The 15,521-nt window shown below is 37.7% G+C and overlaps 4 protein-coding genes across 7 annotated transcripts in view; 3 read left to right on the top strand and 1 right to left on the bottom strand.

Annotated features, from left to right (window-relative positions):
- ppp4r1l (protein phosphatase 4, regulatory subunit 1-like) overlaps positions 1-6,119 on the top strand; it is a 16,888-nt gene extending 10,769 nt beyond the window's left edge. The window contains exons 15-20 of the mRNA XM_007546843.2: positions 1,417-1,578; positions 1,665-1,765; positions 1,867-1,987; positions 2,756-2,890; positions 3,189-3,330; positions 4,387-6,119. Of these exons, the coding sequence (XP_007546905.1) occupies positions 1,417-1,578; positions 1,665-1,765; positions 1,867-1,987; positions 2,756-2,890; positions 3,189-3,330; positions 4,387-4,532 (807 nt within the window). The 3' untranslated portion in view covers positions 4,533-6,119. The remainder of the gene's footprint in view (positions 1-1,416; positions 1,579-1,664; positions 1,766-1,866; positions 1,988-2,755; positions 2,891-3,188; positions 3,331-4,386) is intronic.
- A 212-nt stretch (positions 6,120-6,331) lies between these two features.
- cox14 (cytochrome c oxidase assembly factor COX14) lies at positions 6,332-15,514 on the top strand. 4 transcript variants are annotated; one of them, XM_016668855.1, is made up of 3 exons: positions 6,332-6,465; positions 8,205-8,392; positions 13,401-13,412. In XM_016668855.1, the coding sequence occupies exon 2, from the start codon at positions 8,215-8,217 to the stop codon at positions 8,389-8,391; it is 177 nt and encodes a 58-aa protein (XP_016524341.1). In that variant the 5' UTR covers positions 6,332-6,465; positions 8,205-8,214; the 3' UTR covers position 8,392; positions 13,401-13,412. The 4 variants fall into 4 exon arrangements, with proteins under 4 accessions (XP_016524341.1, XP_016524340.1, XP_016524339.1 ...); XM_016668854.1 differs by lacking the exon at positions 13,401-13,412 and adding an exon at positions 15,311-15,514 and having other exon boundaries at positions 6,333-6,465; positions 8,205-8,436; XM_016668853.1 differs by lacking the exon at positions 13,401-13,412 and having other exon boundaries at positions 6,335-6,461; positions 8,203-8,665.
- Positions 10,087-12,626, bottom strand: bcdin3d (BCDIN3 domain containing). Its single transcript, XM_007546841.2, has 2 exons — positions 12,308-12,626; positions 10,087-11,531 (listed from the first exon to the last, which is right to left on the bottom strand). The coding sequence occupies exons 1-2, from the start codon at positions 12,611-12,613 to the stop codon at positions 10,998-11,000; spliced, it is 840 nt and encodes a 279-aa protein (XP_007546903.2). The 5' UTR covers positions 12,614-12,626; the 3' UTR covers positions 10,087-10,997.
- Positions 15,010-15,514, top strand: LOC107835669 (cytochrome c oxidase assembly protein COX14 homolog). Its single transcript, XM_016668851.1, has one exon. The coding sequence runs from the start codon at positions 15,025-15,027 to the stop codon at positions 15,268-15,270; it is 246 nt and encodes an 81-aa protein (XP_016524337.1). The 5' UTR covers positions 15,010-15,024; the 3' UTR covers positions 15,271-15,514.
- Positions 15,515-15,521: the final 7 nt, after the last annotated feature.

Here is a 15,521-nt window from a genome sequence, read left to right as displayed (position 1 = left end):
GGTTTTAAAATGGACCATTCATTGAAGGTGCGCCTTATAGTGCGGAAAATACGGTAAATTGACACAGAAGCAACTTTTCCGGTGAAATCTTGTTTTTTCAGTAGTTGGACTGTTTGTTGTCTGGAGTCCATGTTTCCTCTAATAGGACATTTTAATTATTTAATTATCACAGGTCATGTTACGCCCTCCTTCAGTTAATGTAATATTTCTATTCTCACTCGCACTGCTGCTGATTCCATCCTGACAACTTTAAAAGTCAGGGCAGCTCTACAGGCTTTTCCTCAAGTTGAATAGTTGGAGGACATGTTGGGACAAATAGATGCTGGTGTTGTCTTTACATGCCCCGAGTCGTTTCTCTGACAGATCCACTGTGTGAAACTCCTGATTTACCACTGAATCCTTCACTTGGATTTTAATTTTCCACAGTTGGCCCTTAACAGCAGTGTTTTAGCCTAAATATTAAGGTTTTTGCTTGAAACTTGGGGATTCTGTTTTAAAACTTATTTCTGTTATATTTTTTCTTTGACAGATATTGTTGGAAAAGGCAGATTCAGCCTACTTCTGTTGTCATTTTGCTCATAAACTGGCTTTTATGTAGTAAGAGTGCACTTTGTGTTCTTTATAAATTAAAATGCAGGTCATTTAGTTGGGATAGCCTAAAAAGTCTGAGACTGTTTTCAACTATTAAGCCACAAAACTTTAGTTCTGCTTGACTGAAGTTGGTGGGGGAGGAATTTTCACAGATGGGTGGAAATTTAGAAACATTTTTTAACCAGATTGTTTTACTTTTTTAATTTTTTTACTTTGTAAAGTGTTTGTGATTTCTACTGCAACGAGAAAAAAACCAAGTGACGAGTTTAGAAGCCTGAGGTTGGCCTGTCACAATAAATCAATTAATGATGAATTGAAACAAACGTAATAATTTCAATTTGGATGATTTATTGTTGCTTCTTTTTCTCTTTTTACCAAAAACTGGATGATAAAAGTCTTCAGTCTGGTGCTTTGGTGTCAAACTCTTTATTAAAAACACACTTTTGTTTACAGAGATTTATTAATTAATTTCATTTGTTCTTTCTGTTGTTTTTGTTTATATTGGATATCTAAAATGTCTTCCACTTCCAATGTTAAATGTTCACTAGAATTTAAAGTTTGAATGCGTTTCTTCCATTATTATGCAATTACCATTATTTGAAGAAGGTCTCCAAACTGCAGAATTATTGTTTATTGCTGCAACTTCTGGAACAATTTATCGTCCAGTAAAATGGGTTATTGTGACAGGCCAGTCACAGCAGATTTAAACGTAAAAAGGTTAAACTGCTGCATCAGGTTAAATTTCAGCTTTCCTCAAAATTATGCTAGATGTTTACTAAACATTGCTTAAAGGTTGCAGCAATTTTTTTACGTTTTCTTGCTCAGTGGAAGGTGCGGCGAACTCTGGCTTTCTCCATCCATGAACTGGCGGTCATTCTTGGCGATCAGCTGACGGCGGCGGATCTGGTGCCCATCTTCAACGGTTTCCTCAAAGACCTGGACGAGGTTCGCATCGGCGTGCTGAAACACCTGTACGACTTCCTGAAGGTAACATCTCTGGTTCAGCTGATGGAAAATTGACGCAAAATACTCATCAAATCTCTGCTAACGAAGCTGGTTTGAACTTCCTGCAGCTGCTGCACGCAGACAAGAGGAGGGAGTATCTGTACCAGTTGCAGGAGTTCATGGTGACAGACAACAGCCGCAACTGGAGATTCAGATACGAGCTGGCAGAGTAAGTTTGCTTTGATTTTTGTTCTATTATTTGTCATAATGTGCTGTTCCTTTTTACCTTTTAGTTGACTATATTTACCTTTTGTCTGTGTTTCCCTCCAGGCAGCTGATCCTAATCATAGAGTTGTACAGCCACTACGACGTCTACGACTACCTCAGACAGATAGCGCTCACGCTTTGCTCTGACAAAGTGTCAGAGGTCAGGTGGATCTCCTATAAACTGGTGAGTTTGAAAAGTATTTTAGAAGAAAATAAATTACAGATGTTAAATGTTCAGATATTGATATATTGGTCATATTTGTTATGTGAGCAGCAGATTTTACGTTGCAAATTCTAACAATTTTCATCTGTAGCTTTCATCTGTAGAAAGCTACAGATGAGCCTTACGGCCTTTGTGGAAGAAACATGATGTCTCTGAACCTCAAAATTCAGACTTTTTTTTTCTCCAAATTCTAATTTGGATGGTTTTTGTTCTCAAAATTTTCTTTTTCTCTGAATTTTTTTCTAAAAAAAGAATTGACAAAAAATTCTGAATTTTTGGAAAATATGGATTTTTTTGTTGTATTTTCTCCTGTGGAATTATTTTTTTTTACTGTAAAACTGAGATTTCTGTATTTTTCCTCTTATTTTTTCCTCAGTTCTCTTATTGTCCAATATTTTTTGTTTCACATGGAAATTGTCTTTTTCCCCCTTTGGGAATACTGTTTTTTTGCTGGGTTTTTTCCCCTTACCCTATTGATTTCTGTATGTTTTCATCCAGGATTTTGTTTTCCATCTTAACCCACAAAATTCTGACTTGAATCTCAAACTCTTATTTTCCTCAAAATTCTTCAGAATTCCTTTTTTAGCTGTTTTTTTTCTCTTCTCATCATAATTCTTTTTTTTTTCTTTTTTTTTTTCCCTTCCAGTGCTCCTAAACCTCTTCCATAAAATGCTTGTTTATTCCCGGTAAGCGTAGACTGACGGCTCGTTTTTCGCTTTGTGCTCTCAGGTAGTGGAGATACTGCAGAAGCTTTATGCATGTGGGGCCGATGAACTTGGTCTGAACTTCATCAACGAACTCTCAGTCAGGTTCTGCCACTGTCCCAAGTGGGTGGGCAGGCAAGCGTTTGCTTTTATCTGCCAGGTCTGTACATTCCTCCACTTATTTTAATATTTCTATAGCTTTTGATGCCTTTTTTTATTTTTTTTTATTGTAAAATAGTTTTTTTTTTACACCATAATGGTTGTTTTATGTCATGTCAGTATTATAATCTCCAGAGGGATGAGAATGCGTTTTGACCGTAAAACACTGGCAGAAAGCCATTTCTCGATTAACCGGTCTGATTAGATTGTTTCTGTTCTCGTCACATCTTTGCATCTTAAATACTTTTTCCCTGGGTGCTGGTTGCAGCTCAGTCTGAGTGTTTGTGTTTTTGTTGAAGGCCATTGTGGAGGAGGACTGTATGCCCATGGAGCAGTTCAGCCAGCACCTCCTGCCCAGCCTGCTGAGCCTCTCTGCCGACCCGGTGGCCAACGTCCGCGTTCTGGTGGCCAAGGCTTTACGGCAGAGCATCATGGAGAAAGGTAACTTGGAGATGAGCTCAATGATTTGACAAACAATAAGTTTAAAGGAGAACTATTATGCAAAATTCACTTTCTGCACATTTTACACCTCTATTTGAGGTACAAACAAACAAACACCCTGATATTTTTTGACATGTTTGTTTTTTGGTGTCTGGAAAATTAGCCATTTCAAAAACTTTCCAATTATTGAGTTGCTGCTCCGTTACCTAGCAACCCAAATGGATCTCCAGCAAAACTTTTTCATATTCCACAAATGTCAAAAAAAAAAAATCTTGCCTTTAAATAAAAAAATGTGATTAAAATCACACATGAATAAGTTTGTTCACGTCATTAAAAAACCTGCCACACCATCAGACTCCAACTACTTCCTGTCTTATTTTTTGTGGTTTGTGGGAGCAGCAACATCTGGTTATTAATCATGAGATGCGAAAAGTGTTTTCATTACAATTAAGCAAAATAAGCCAATTTTGAAGAATTTTAATGAGTTACAGCAACATTTGATTTTCCTTTGGGTCAATGAAATATTTTGAATTTGAACTGAGTTTTGATATGACTAGAGAAACCACCTCAACCAAGCACCAAAACTTTTTCTTTTTAATCAAAAAACAAGAGATTTTTTTTTTCTAAATTTCCGTATCTCCATTAAGTACATGTCTTTTCAAAACGTCAAATTGTGATGATAGAAACGCAGCTAATGGCTGCTAGAAAAGAAAAACGTTGTGTTGTTGGCCATCCATCCACAACCCACTTACTGTATTCTTGTTGGTCATGCATGAGTCTCTACTAATGCTTTTCACAGATGGATGGTTATATAATTGCACATCTGTTTGCAGCTGTTTTCACATGCGAGTGTAAATGTTGCATTGTGGGTTGTGGCTGGCAGCAGCTTATTTGGATTTAAAGTGACAGGAGGCGCTGAAGAGGTGACCAGACTAAAATCTCATTATTATTAGGAATGTTTTTATCGCCCATAGACGGATCCTAACCTGTTCAAGGAAGCACAACAGGTCACCTTTACAGCTTTTCTTCCCACTAATTGAGTGTTTTTGTGTTCAGCTTACTTTAAGGAACCAGGCTGTCCCTACTCGGACAAGTTGGAAGAAACCGTCATGGCTCTGCAGTCTGATAAGGACCGGGACGTCCGGTTCTTTGCCAGCCTGGACCCAAACAAAGGCCTGATGGACACGGCTCCATTGATCTAACCTCGCCCCTTCTCCCCACCGCGTCGCAGCCCACCTGCCTGTCTTACCTGTCTGTCTGACCGACCGACCGACGCACAGCCGGCGTAACGTACTACACCAGCACCTGACCGGGTCCCAAACCACTGGCCTGTTGGGCAGACCTGACCACTTCCTGAATCAGGACCGATGTTCGGATCAAGACTCGAAGGGACGGCGCAAGCCCGTCTTCTGGTTAGGCAAAACGAAGCGCACATCTGTTAAAAAAAACAACAAAATAAAAACAAGCCTACTTCTCAGAGCTTTTGGAAAAACAACCAGACTTGGGCGGCTAAGCCTGACTGTTCCTCCACACTAACATCCACCGCAAACTCAAGTCAGGCTTACCTTCTCCAAAGCGGTTTCTGAGCTTGATCTGATTCAAAATACCTTTTTTTTTCTCAACTCTTCTTTATGTGGGCTTCTAAACCAGTGGGCCTCGGGCCGCCTGACTCTGTGCACTAACTCAGGGGGACTTTTCTGAACCTGAACAGCATTATGAAGCTTACAGCTGGAACTCTGAGCAGAAGACCAGCCAAAACAAGTAGCTCTGCTGGTAACTCGCCTCTCCTCCTCCTAAAGCGTGTCTCAGATGTCCGTTTTTTTTTTTTTTTTTTGGGACATGTTTTCCCTACTTCTCATATCACGTTCTCTCACAGAAACCACTAATTGCTTCACAGAAAAAGCATGATATAAAACCATATCGTGAAACTTTGAAACATGTTTTGGAAAAGCAAACCCTCCCCTCAGCTTTTCTCTGACATGAAGGGGGGAAACGGGTTCTGAATGTCCATTTTTCTTACATTTTCTGAAATAAAACAAGGGCTGACGATGAAGTGACACCATAAAAGAGAAAGAAAGAAAGCAAGCACACTGTTGAATAATGCATGTTTCCCCTCATGTAGTGTCTCTCACTTCCTTTAATGTTGACGTCCTTTTGGTGAATCTGCCTGGTGGGTTGTACAGTAGAAAATAGTGTTGGTTGTGTAAAGAGCTTGAAAGATGCCTGATCAGATTCCCTTGCTTCATTGGGATGATTGGGGGTTTTTTTCTGTACAGTGTGAACCTTTTGAGGAGGAAAAAAAAAGTATTTTAATGGAACCAAGGCCAGTTTAGTCGAGGTGCGTGTGAATAAACGGAGCAGTCACCAAGTCACTTTTTTTTTTGCCGTCTCTCAAGCTCAGTTGTGTTGTAAATTGTTTCCCCTTTCCTTTTTTTTTTTTATTTGTGAATGAGCTTAATTGGAGAACTAGAGCTGGTTGTGGTTTGTGCTGTGCATCTCTGGTCTTTGCTTCCTTTGAAAGGAGAGCTCACCGCAGTAATGGCGGTGTCCACTCATCTCGTCTGTCTGCATTTTGTGTCCCCATCTCATCTTTTTTTAATGTAGTAGAACAGTTAATATATACATTTTATGAAATTTATTTTTCTTTTTCAATTATACACCACAGTTCAAAGATTTTATATCCTAACTTTACAAAATTTACAACCTTTGTAATATTCAATGGTTTCTTTGAAAAAGACATTTTATGTAATGTTATTTTTAGTATTCTGTAATTAAAGTGATGAAAAAAACTGTGTGTTTGTCTTCTACATATCTTCTGCTTTATAACTTCTGCATATGTCTGATATTATATACCGCATCAGACGTCCAGGTCATGTTTAAAAAAACTCCTCCGAGTGCTGAGGGAGAGGGAGTTCTTCAGAATCGCTTTCTGGGGGGAAGTGGGCAGTTAAATAGCTCAAGGGGTAGTGTAATGTGGCCTCCTGACCGCGTGGTGGCGCTCTCCCCAGAGCACCAGTTTCCGCATCTTATGGAAGACCAAGGTTAGCTAGCTAGCTAGATATCTGGATTCTTGTGTGCTGACATTGAAGCAAAGAGACTATCGTTTGTTGCGTTTACTTTTTGGATTAAAAAAAGGTAAGAAAACAGATTTTCTATCCATTTATTCCAACAGTCTTGAGCTGTGAGCGTTTAAGAGTAACTATGTTGTTTGATTTGGATACGTCTGTCACCAGATCCATAATCTGTGTGTAATTTCATTTCACTTTTAAATGCTATTGCTTCTTTTGATAGTCGACATATCTGTAGAAAAATGTAATTCAATTTCTCAAACACATTTCAATTGGGTGTAAAGTAATTATTCATTCTCTAACTCTAAAACTGGGAACGACTGACACGAATCATTTTATTTACCATTTTACCAGATACTGTTATGAGACAAAGTTGTAAACTGTGGTAAGGTTTTTTGTTACAAAAATTTGTTGTCTGCAGGAATGGAATAAATAACTTAAAATATAAGAGATTTTTAAAAGGACACTTTCTTTTAAAAGAGCACTGAAATCTTATTTTTTAGAAACGTAATTTTTAAAATCTAGTTTCGTGTGTGTAATTTGTAAAATATGTCTGATTAGCCTTGTACACTGAACACAAACATAAACGCAGCACTTTCGTTTGCTCCCATTTTTCATGAGCTGAAGATCTAAAACACATCACAGGTTTATGAACAATGTTTGAGAGAAATTATTTTGGTGTATATAGAAAATGTTTCAGATCATTTTATTAAGTGTATGGGAATGTTGAAATTGTCTTGTCTCCAGAGTTGGGTAGTAGCTAGTTATATTTACTTAATTACATTTACTTGAGTAACGTTTTTGAAAAACAAAATGTACTTTGAGAAATATTTCTACTACGCTACACTTTTTACTTGTATTTGTTTAATTTTATTATAAAGTATCGATACTCTTACATAAGTAAAATTTCTGGATTCTCTACTTATTGGAAAACAAACATGTTTTAACCAAAAATTTACCAGACACAAACACACACCTGCAGTTTTTGTTAAAGTTTTGGAGGTTTTATAGTGGAAGAAACTGATTTAGAAAAATGTTATTTTGCCTGATTTAGTTACTTATATAAATTGTAATTTTGGCCCTTAAAATAGCAAAATTTCCACTTAACATTAACATGTTGGTAATGTAATTTTTAAATATTAAATGATTGATAATATGATCAACTACTCAGTACTTGAGTAGACATTTTTCCAAATACGTATTTACTCTTGAATAATCTTTTGATGGCTAAAGTTTACTTTTACTTGAGAAAAAATAATTTGAAGCATCACTACTCTTACTTCAGTACAGTTTTTGGGGTAATCTACCTGCCTCTGCTTATGTCTTGTATGAATATTTTTATCAGTTGGAACCACGGAGGATTAGTAGTAAACGCTTTAGTGATAACTAATTGGTTAATAATTTAACAAATTGGACTTGAAAATGTTCAGATTAATTTTTATACTTTAATTTCTGTATGTTATACATTGATAAAATATTATAGTTTAATTACTTGGATGCTTTCTGCCATGGAGGGGTCCCAATATTTAGAGATTATTTATATAGTTAAAGATATTTAAGCAGTTTTGTCTAAGCTTTTTGCCTCTAACTACTCTACTTATCAATTTGTCAATTTTATTGAAAGATGACTGATTTTTTTACTTTTCAGTCTAAGTTGTGTACTTTTATAAAACATAAATTCTTCCAGTATTTCCATATTAAAAAAAATACTTGTAATTATCTTAAATGTCCTAACTTCAGCTTCTAAATGTACCAGTTGAGTTAAACCCAGTTGCTGAAGCTGCTCCAACTTCTCCTCTCCTTCAGGACCATCACCATGGTGACGGCAAAGCGTCTGGCTGATATCGGTTACCGCGCTTTTTCTGCCTCAATGATGCTGCTGACGGCATACGGAGGCTACCTGTGTGCGATGCGAGGAATCCGGTACTGGGAGAAGCAGAAACAGCTGCAACTGGCTGCAAAGAACCAGGACCCTGAAATCATGAAAGACTGATGTCGCCTGGACTGGACTGTTACTCCTACTGGACGTTTCCCATTCCTCTGTCTGAGTGGTGAAGAGAAGGATTCCTCCCCGAATGTTTATCTGTTCCCACACAGATTTAGTTTTTCTTTTGTTGTATAAAACTTAACCAAACAATGGTAGAGAATATATTTTGCCTTTGTCACATGTGCAGAGCATAATTTCAAGTTTGTATTGCATAAAAATGCCTTAAATAAAAGTGTGACAATTTCTCACAGTTCTGCATTAAAAGAGACACCATCAAACAGAATATATTTGAACATACATTTTTACAAGCACTCAAGTAATCTTTTTCATGGTTCACATATACCTGGAGTTACCGGCTGTGAAAATCTCATACACGATTGGTCTTGGAAGAAGTAGTAAAAACAGTAAAATAGGTTACAAAGTAGCCAGACATTGTTGAAAAGTAAGTCCACATCATTTTGCATAACTGCCAACTTCCTGTTACTCATTCAGCAGGTTTTCTGTATTTCAGAGCTGATAAAAGCCCAGCTGTAACACATGTTCATCTTTATTTGAGTGATACCTGCTGTGGAATGGTGGCACTGTGCAAACTGTTGTAAATAAACCCTTCAGGATAAAAATAACTAAGTTCCTCTGACCAATAAAACTGGGAGAGAACATTCAAACTAACCAATCTCTGCAGTCAAACTCATTAATCCCACCGCCTGGAAAAATAAGGCTACGCAAATCACATGATTCGATTTCCGCACAACGCTGTCAGTGTCTGCACATCCATCCACCGATTCACAAATCTGTGCGCTGTCAGTGTTAATATAAAGTGGGAGAGAGCCAAGCAGGTCAGGCAGACGTAGCTCTTTGGAGGCTGCAGGGGGCGCTGTCATTACACACCTTTGGGACAGAAGGCAGAATCCAATATTAAAACTCATGAAAAATCAGTTCTGTGTTTGTCATTAATAAAAGTAGACCATTTGAGTTGCTTTTCTGCAAAACAGCATCCAGATTGTTTTGTTTTTTTCTTAAGACTAAACAATGGGACAAGAAGGCTGGTTCTGTTTTGGGGAATATTGTGACTTAAAGTTTAGAAAATTATACATTATTGTCTTTAGTCAGAGGATCCTTCAGAGTCTGTAACACTGTTTGCTACAGGACATTCTTTGTCAGCATCTGCAGCAACTCTGAAAAGTAAATTTCATAATGACTTGCAACATTTAGTTTTCCTCTTGTATAAAAAAAAAAGTAATGAATTTAATTTTTGGAAGAAGTCTTTCAGTATATTTATCCACCTTCATAACTTTTTTTTCCCCAAAACTTCTTCAAATCTATCTTTCATTTAGCTCAGATCTTGGTGTGACCCAGTCCTGAAACTTTAATATTTTTAGTCAACCCGTTGTTGCTTTAATTGGACGCATGCTGTGGGGTTTTTTATCATGTTGAAAAATAAAACTTCTCTTCATTGCCAGTTTTCCAGCAGAAATAATACGGTTTTGATCAACATTTACTTGTAATTAAAACCGTTTTTCATTCCCTCCACTTTAACTCCAAGGTTCCAGTTTCAGCTGAAGAAAACACAATGACCTCACTGCCGTGCTTCCTGGTGGGTAAGGTGTCTTCATCGTCTCTGTTTCACCAAATGTGTCTACGGCTTTAATTTCATCAGACTGCTTAGACTTTACTAAATGTAGCCACCTTATTTATTTTTTAAAATGTCTTTATTATTGCACAGCAATACAATAAAATACCTTGTATGAATATTTATCCATGTTGTGTTGCATTAGTTGGTTGAGATGTTGCATGTTTTGGACACTTATTCCCTCTGGTTTTGAATGGTGTGCAACTTTGGCAACAATGTGTTATTTTTGACAACTGGGAGCAGCTAACCAGCATCTCAAAAGCTCAAATAATACCTGAACTATGATCCCAGAGGAGTTGAAAAAGAGACAAAGTTCAAATATGACGGCCAGACTGAGGCTTGAGGAGGAGTGGCAAAAGCAAAAGAGGTGGATTAGCATTGCTTATGGTGTCATCCTGGACGTTTTACTATTGAATGTTCTCTCTGGTGTCTGGATTTTGTCTTCAGTCAGAGGTTTCTTCATATTTATTAGAAGACTGGCTGCTAAAGGAGATCCTTCCTGCCCACAGCATCACCATCATCAGTACAAACAATAACTCCTTAACGAAATTAGTTACATTTAATTTACCGTTGGGATGAACAAAGTATTTTTGAAATAAATATTTTCTGTTTTTTTATTACCGTCTTCACTATGTTCTATTTTTAACTAATACCATTGAAATTATTTATACATATCCTCTGGCAGATACTTCTTGATAATGAAATCAGCGTATAGTTTTGGAAGATGTGACAAAAAACTTGAAGAGCAGGGATTTATTTGGAGTCAGTCACTTGATTGTAGTGAGTAATTCTGCATTGCTTCCTCCCATCATAAAACGACATGGTACACTAATGCCACTTTTCTTCATCGTTTACCAAAAAGATTGTTTTTTGTCTTAAATTACATAGAATATGTTGCGTTTAAGTCGGAAACTGTTAACCTTGGTTTTGTTTGTTTACGTCCCAAAGAACTGGGGTTTTAAAAGCCATAAATCCATAAAACTCATCTCCGTCTAAAAAGCAGCAGCTTCCGGTCCCATGCGGTGCTGCCGAAGCTCCGTATGAGCTCCATGCCGCAGTGTCTCTCCAAATGCTCCGTGGCGTGTTCTGCAACGTCGCCGCGGATCTTCAGGGTCTTAAAGTGATCGAAGTCCGAGCGGCCCAGCTTCCTGAGGCGGCGGGCTGCAGATCGGTAACACTTCCAGGGCTGAGCCTCCAGCAGGAGGTGGCTGCTGATGGCGGCGAGGCGCGACAGCAGCTGCAGCAGGCCCGAGTCTCCGTGGTTCAGGTGGACCCACATGGTGACGGCCAGGCACAGACACAGGTGGAAGTGGGAGCAGCTGTGCTGGCCGAGGAAGTCTTGCAGCTGGTTGGTTTCCTCAGTGATGTCCAGCTGGATGAAGGAGACGTTGCTGTGGAGAGGGTTGGTCTGCTCTGCGCGCTCAACAAGAGTTTCATCCAAGTCAAACCCCAGAAGGTGAACTGTGCTCTCCCCTGGTTCCTGGACAAGATGCTTGTAGATGGCCACACTCAGGTCCTGGTGTTCACACAGGAGGAAATGAGTTATTGCTCAGACAATGTCAAAAGGAGGTTTTCTTTTCTGCTTAAAATTTAGTATACACCAGGGGTGTCCTAACTATTTGCCACATGGGCCAAAATCATGAAGTCAAAAGAAATAGAGGGTCATAAAAGAATAAATTATTTTACCTACACAACAATAAACAAAGAATGCAATGTTTTAATTAAACAAAGTAGTCAGGTATGTTGCTGGGAGGGAATGTGTAAATTATCACAGATCCAAAACTCAAAAAAGAAATAGAAAATAAACTTTTCACATGTTGATGTTAGAAACATTTTTTTTCCTGCTGCAGATGCTTTCTTTGCAACAAATAACCAAGCATTCATTAAATGAAATGAATGCAATGTACTGCATTTTTGGCACCAAAATGTTTGTTTTCTTATTAATAAAGGAACTGAATTATTTGCATTTTTATGTAATCTAATATTATATGGAATAAGCGTAAATCCCAAACAATCTTTAGTTATTGGTCTATGATATGAAGCATGGTGGGGCATTGCAGTTGGTGACGATGGGGACCGTCATCAATTTATGGAATAAAAAATATGTTAAATTAATCTACCTTTACTCTACAGCAGCAAACACAAATACACTAAAGTGACAAAATAGAAACAGGAACTTAAAAAACGCACAAAAGGCACCGCACGTATAATTTAGTCAACCCAAGAAAACTGCTATTATCACCACGTGCATTTTAAATAACAACACAAACAGGAAGAGTGTCACTTTCGTACCCCTGAGTTACACCCCACGTCCAGGATGAGCGTGGGCTCGTCCCCTCCGTCCCTGTAGCCTAAATCCTGCAGGAGCGTTGCTGGGATCAGACTCAAGCGGTTTTCCGGAGGGTTAAAGCTGTAATAGTTTATAAAGTTTCCGTAAGGAGCAGCACCAGGGTCGTTTACTGCATCGTCAGGGTCTTTAAGATTCGGACATGTTGCCATCGTAACGTGTGTGCTTGAGAAAAGATTCCGGGTGGAAATGTCGTAGATGGGTTCCACTAGTTTTTCTCTTATTTTCACGCGTGCTGTGGGCGCGGCCATTTGAAGAAGTAAAGAAAACAGTTTGGGCCTCCCTTCTGAAGCTGCTGCCCCCACGACCCGACCCCGGATGAAGCGGAAGAAAATGGATGGATGGATGGATGGAAGAAAACGGTAGCTAAAATATTCACTGTTACATTTATGTTTCTTGTTAACACTATACGTGAATGAGTGCAAAACACTTAAAACGACGCTTACAGTTTTAAAATATGATGCTTAATAGAATTAGTTTCATTTAACACTTTTTAACTTTAATCAAAACTCAAATTCAAATGTAAGATGTTTTATTTAGAAACTGAAATGTCCATTACATTGTTTTATTTTAAATAGCCTAACTCGATTTTTCAATATCAATATAGATTGTAACGAACCCCAGGTTGTTTGGGGTTAATTGCTGTATTTGTTTGTTGTATTCCCCTTTTTGCACTTATTGCATTTACTTAGTTTTATTTTATATACTAAATGACAGACTTCCGGTTTTTGACTTGATGCTTTTATTTTGGTAAGACAGCTTCCTTTGTTTATATGGTAGAACGGCGGCTTAACAACAGAACAAAAGACAAGTTGCAACAGCGTTAGCAAAATTTATTTTATTTTTAGCGGCCCTCTTTTTATAGAGGCACAAGGTGTGTTTATTTGTCTATAAGGATAGTTCTTTCAATGATCTGTCGGAATTGTAAATTTTCTATATTATGTATGAATACTGGTTTAGTTTTGAGTCAAAGTTGATATTTTAGTAGTGAACGTTATTTTAGTTCAAAAGTTATAGTTGTAAGAGCATTGTTCGTAGCTTACACTGTTTTCTGTTTGTACACACAGCTCTTACGGTGAAACTCAGGGTTTACTCCCAATGAACCTGTTCTAGTTACATAGCTAGTTTTATACTTGTGTAGTGTGTTGAAAAACAGTAAAATAAAAATAAAATAAAAAAGAGAGAGAGATGAATACACCCCCTTTTTTAATCAGAATTTGTCTTGTCTTTTGTTTTCTTTTTATTATTATTATGTTTATTGTTCATACACGTATTTGTCATGTGCATGTGTAGTCTTGCCAGTGGGGGCGCTCTCGTGCCGCTGTGGGTCTAACAGGGAGAACGAGTCTCCTGGCTCTGGGCATGCGCGGCTCAGAATAAACGAGCTCCTGCCAGAGATGCATTGTTACGACTCGCTTCCTCTGTGATCCACAGATCTGGTTGCACAGGATTTATCTGCCTGTGCACCACTTGATACTGGCCCCAGATTCCCCTAGGTCTGGTGCCGGTAACACTTGTCATTACTATTTATGACCTCCAGACGGCCAATATTAAATTTAAAATGAATGCAATATTTTTAAGTCTTAGACCTTTTAATAATTAATGTGTTTTTGTTGGGGTGTATCTAGTTTTTCTAGTAAATATCTATTAATTTTAGCACTTTATTTGTTATATGTGATTAAACGTGTTCTGTTATACATTTTTCATTAAGTTAAGAAAAAATTAAACATGGGTTTGATAAGTATATCCAGTCTTAACATTTTAATTCAGGGAGTTTTAAAATTCAAAATTCCAGAGACGTGGTTTTATTTTGAAAACCGGAGTTTGCACTTTACTCGATAGGTCTGTGCAACTCTTCTTGTTTAGTTGTCGGTCACCTACGTAGTACAATACAGAATAAAAACTCTTCACAATCTGGCTTTGACTGCAGGCAAGTGGTCCGACAGGCTGAAAAATAAAAGACACGGTTAGTGTCGTGACTGAGTGGTCAGCCACGAACACCAACCGGCGCAGCTCCCACTCATAGGGTCACATGTTTCCTGCCCAACCACGAGAAAAACTTTACAAATTATATTATATATTATACTTCAGAATCGCTTTCTGAGGGAAAGTGGGCAGTTAAATAGCTCAAGTGGTATTGTAAATTGTTGCAAAGTGTACTTTGCAACAAATTATAATTTACAAAATCATGCAAAGTTGGCATTTTTAATGGGCTTTTAATGCAACTTTGCATTAAAAGTGTCATTATTTACCAAATGACACTTCATGACAACTGTCAAACATTCATAAAGACTCCTTTATGTTCATGACAGGTGTTATGTCATGTTTATGACAGTGTCATGTCAGTCTTATGCACACCTCTTCAAATAAAGTGTTAAATATTTTTATCAGTTGGAACCACGGAGGATTAGTAGTAAACACTTTAGTGGAAACTAATTTGTTAATAAATTGGACTTGAAAATGTTCAGATTAATTTTTATACTTTAATTTCTGTATGTTATACATTGATAAAATATTATAGTTTAATTACTGGAATGCTTTCTGCTATGGAGGGGTCCCAATATTTAGAGATTATTTGTATAGTTACAGATATTTAAGCAGTTTTGTCTAAGCTTTTTGCCTCCAACTACTCTACTTATCAATTTGTCAATTTTATTGAAAGATGACTGATTTTTTTACTTTTCAGTCTAAGTTGTGTACTTTTATAAAACATAAATGCTTCCAGTATTTCCAGATTAAAAAAAAGCGTCTGGCTGATATCGGTTACCGCGCTTTTTCTGCCTCAATGATGCTGCTGACTGCATACAGAGGCTACCTGTGTACGATGCGAGGAATCCGGTACTGGGAGAAGCAGAAACAGCTGAAACTGGCTGCAAAGAACCAGGACCCTGAAATCATGAAAGACTGACGTCGCCTGGACTGGACTGTTACTCCTACTGGACGTTTCCCTCTAAGCTGTCTGAGTGGTGAAGAGAAGGATTCCTCCCCGAATGTTTATCTGTTCCCATGCAGATTTTGTTTTTCTTTTGTTGTATAAAACTTAACCAAACAATGGTAGAGAATATATTTTGCCTTTGTCACATGTGCAGAGCATAATTTCAAGTTTGTATTGCATAAAAATGCCTTAAATAAAAGTGTGACAATTTCTCACAGTTCTGC

Source organism: Poecilia formosa, unplaced genomic scaffold (genome assembly GCF_000485575.1).
Source record: "Poecilia formosa unplaced genomic scaffold, Poecilia_formosa-5.1.2 Scaffold18, whole genome shotgun sequence".
NCBI lineage: Eukaryota > Metazoa > Chordata > Actinopteri > Cyprinodontiformes > Poeciliidae > Poecilia > Poecilia formosa.
The sequence above is the reverse complement of the archived record's forward strand: the minus strand, read 5'-3'. Positions and strand labels throughout refer to the sequence as shown.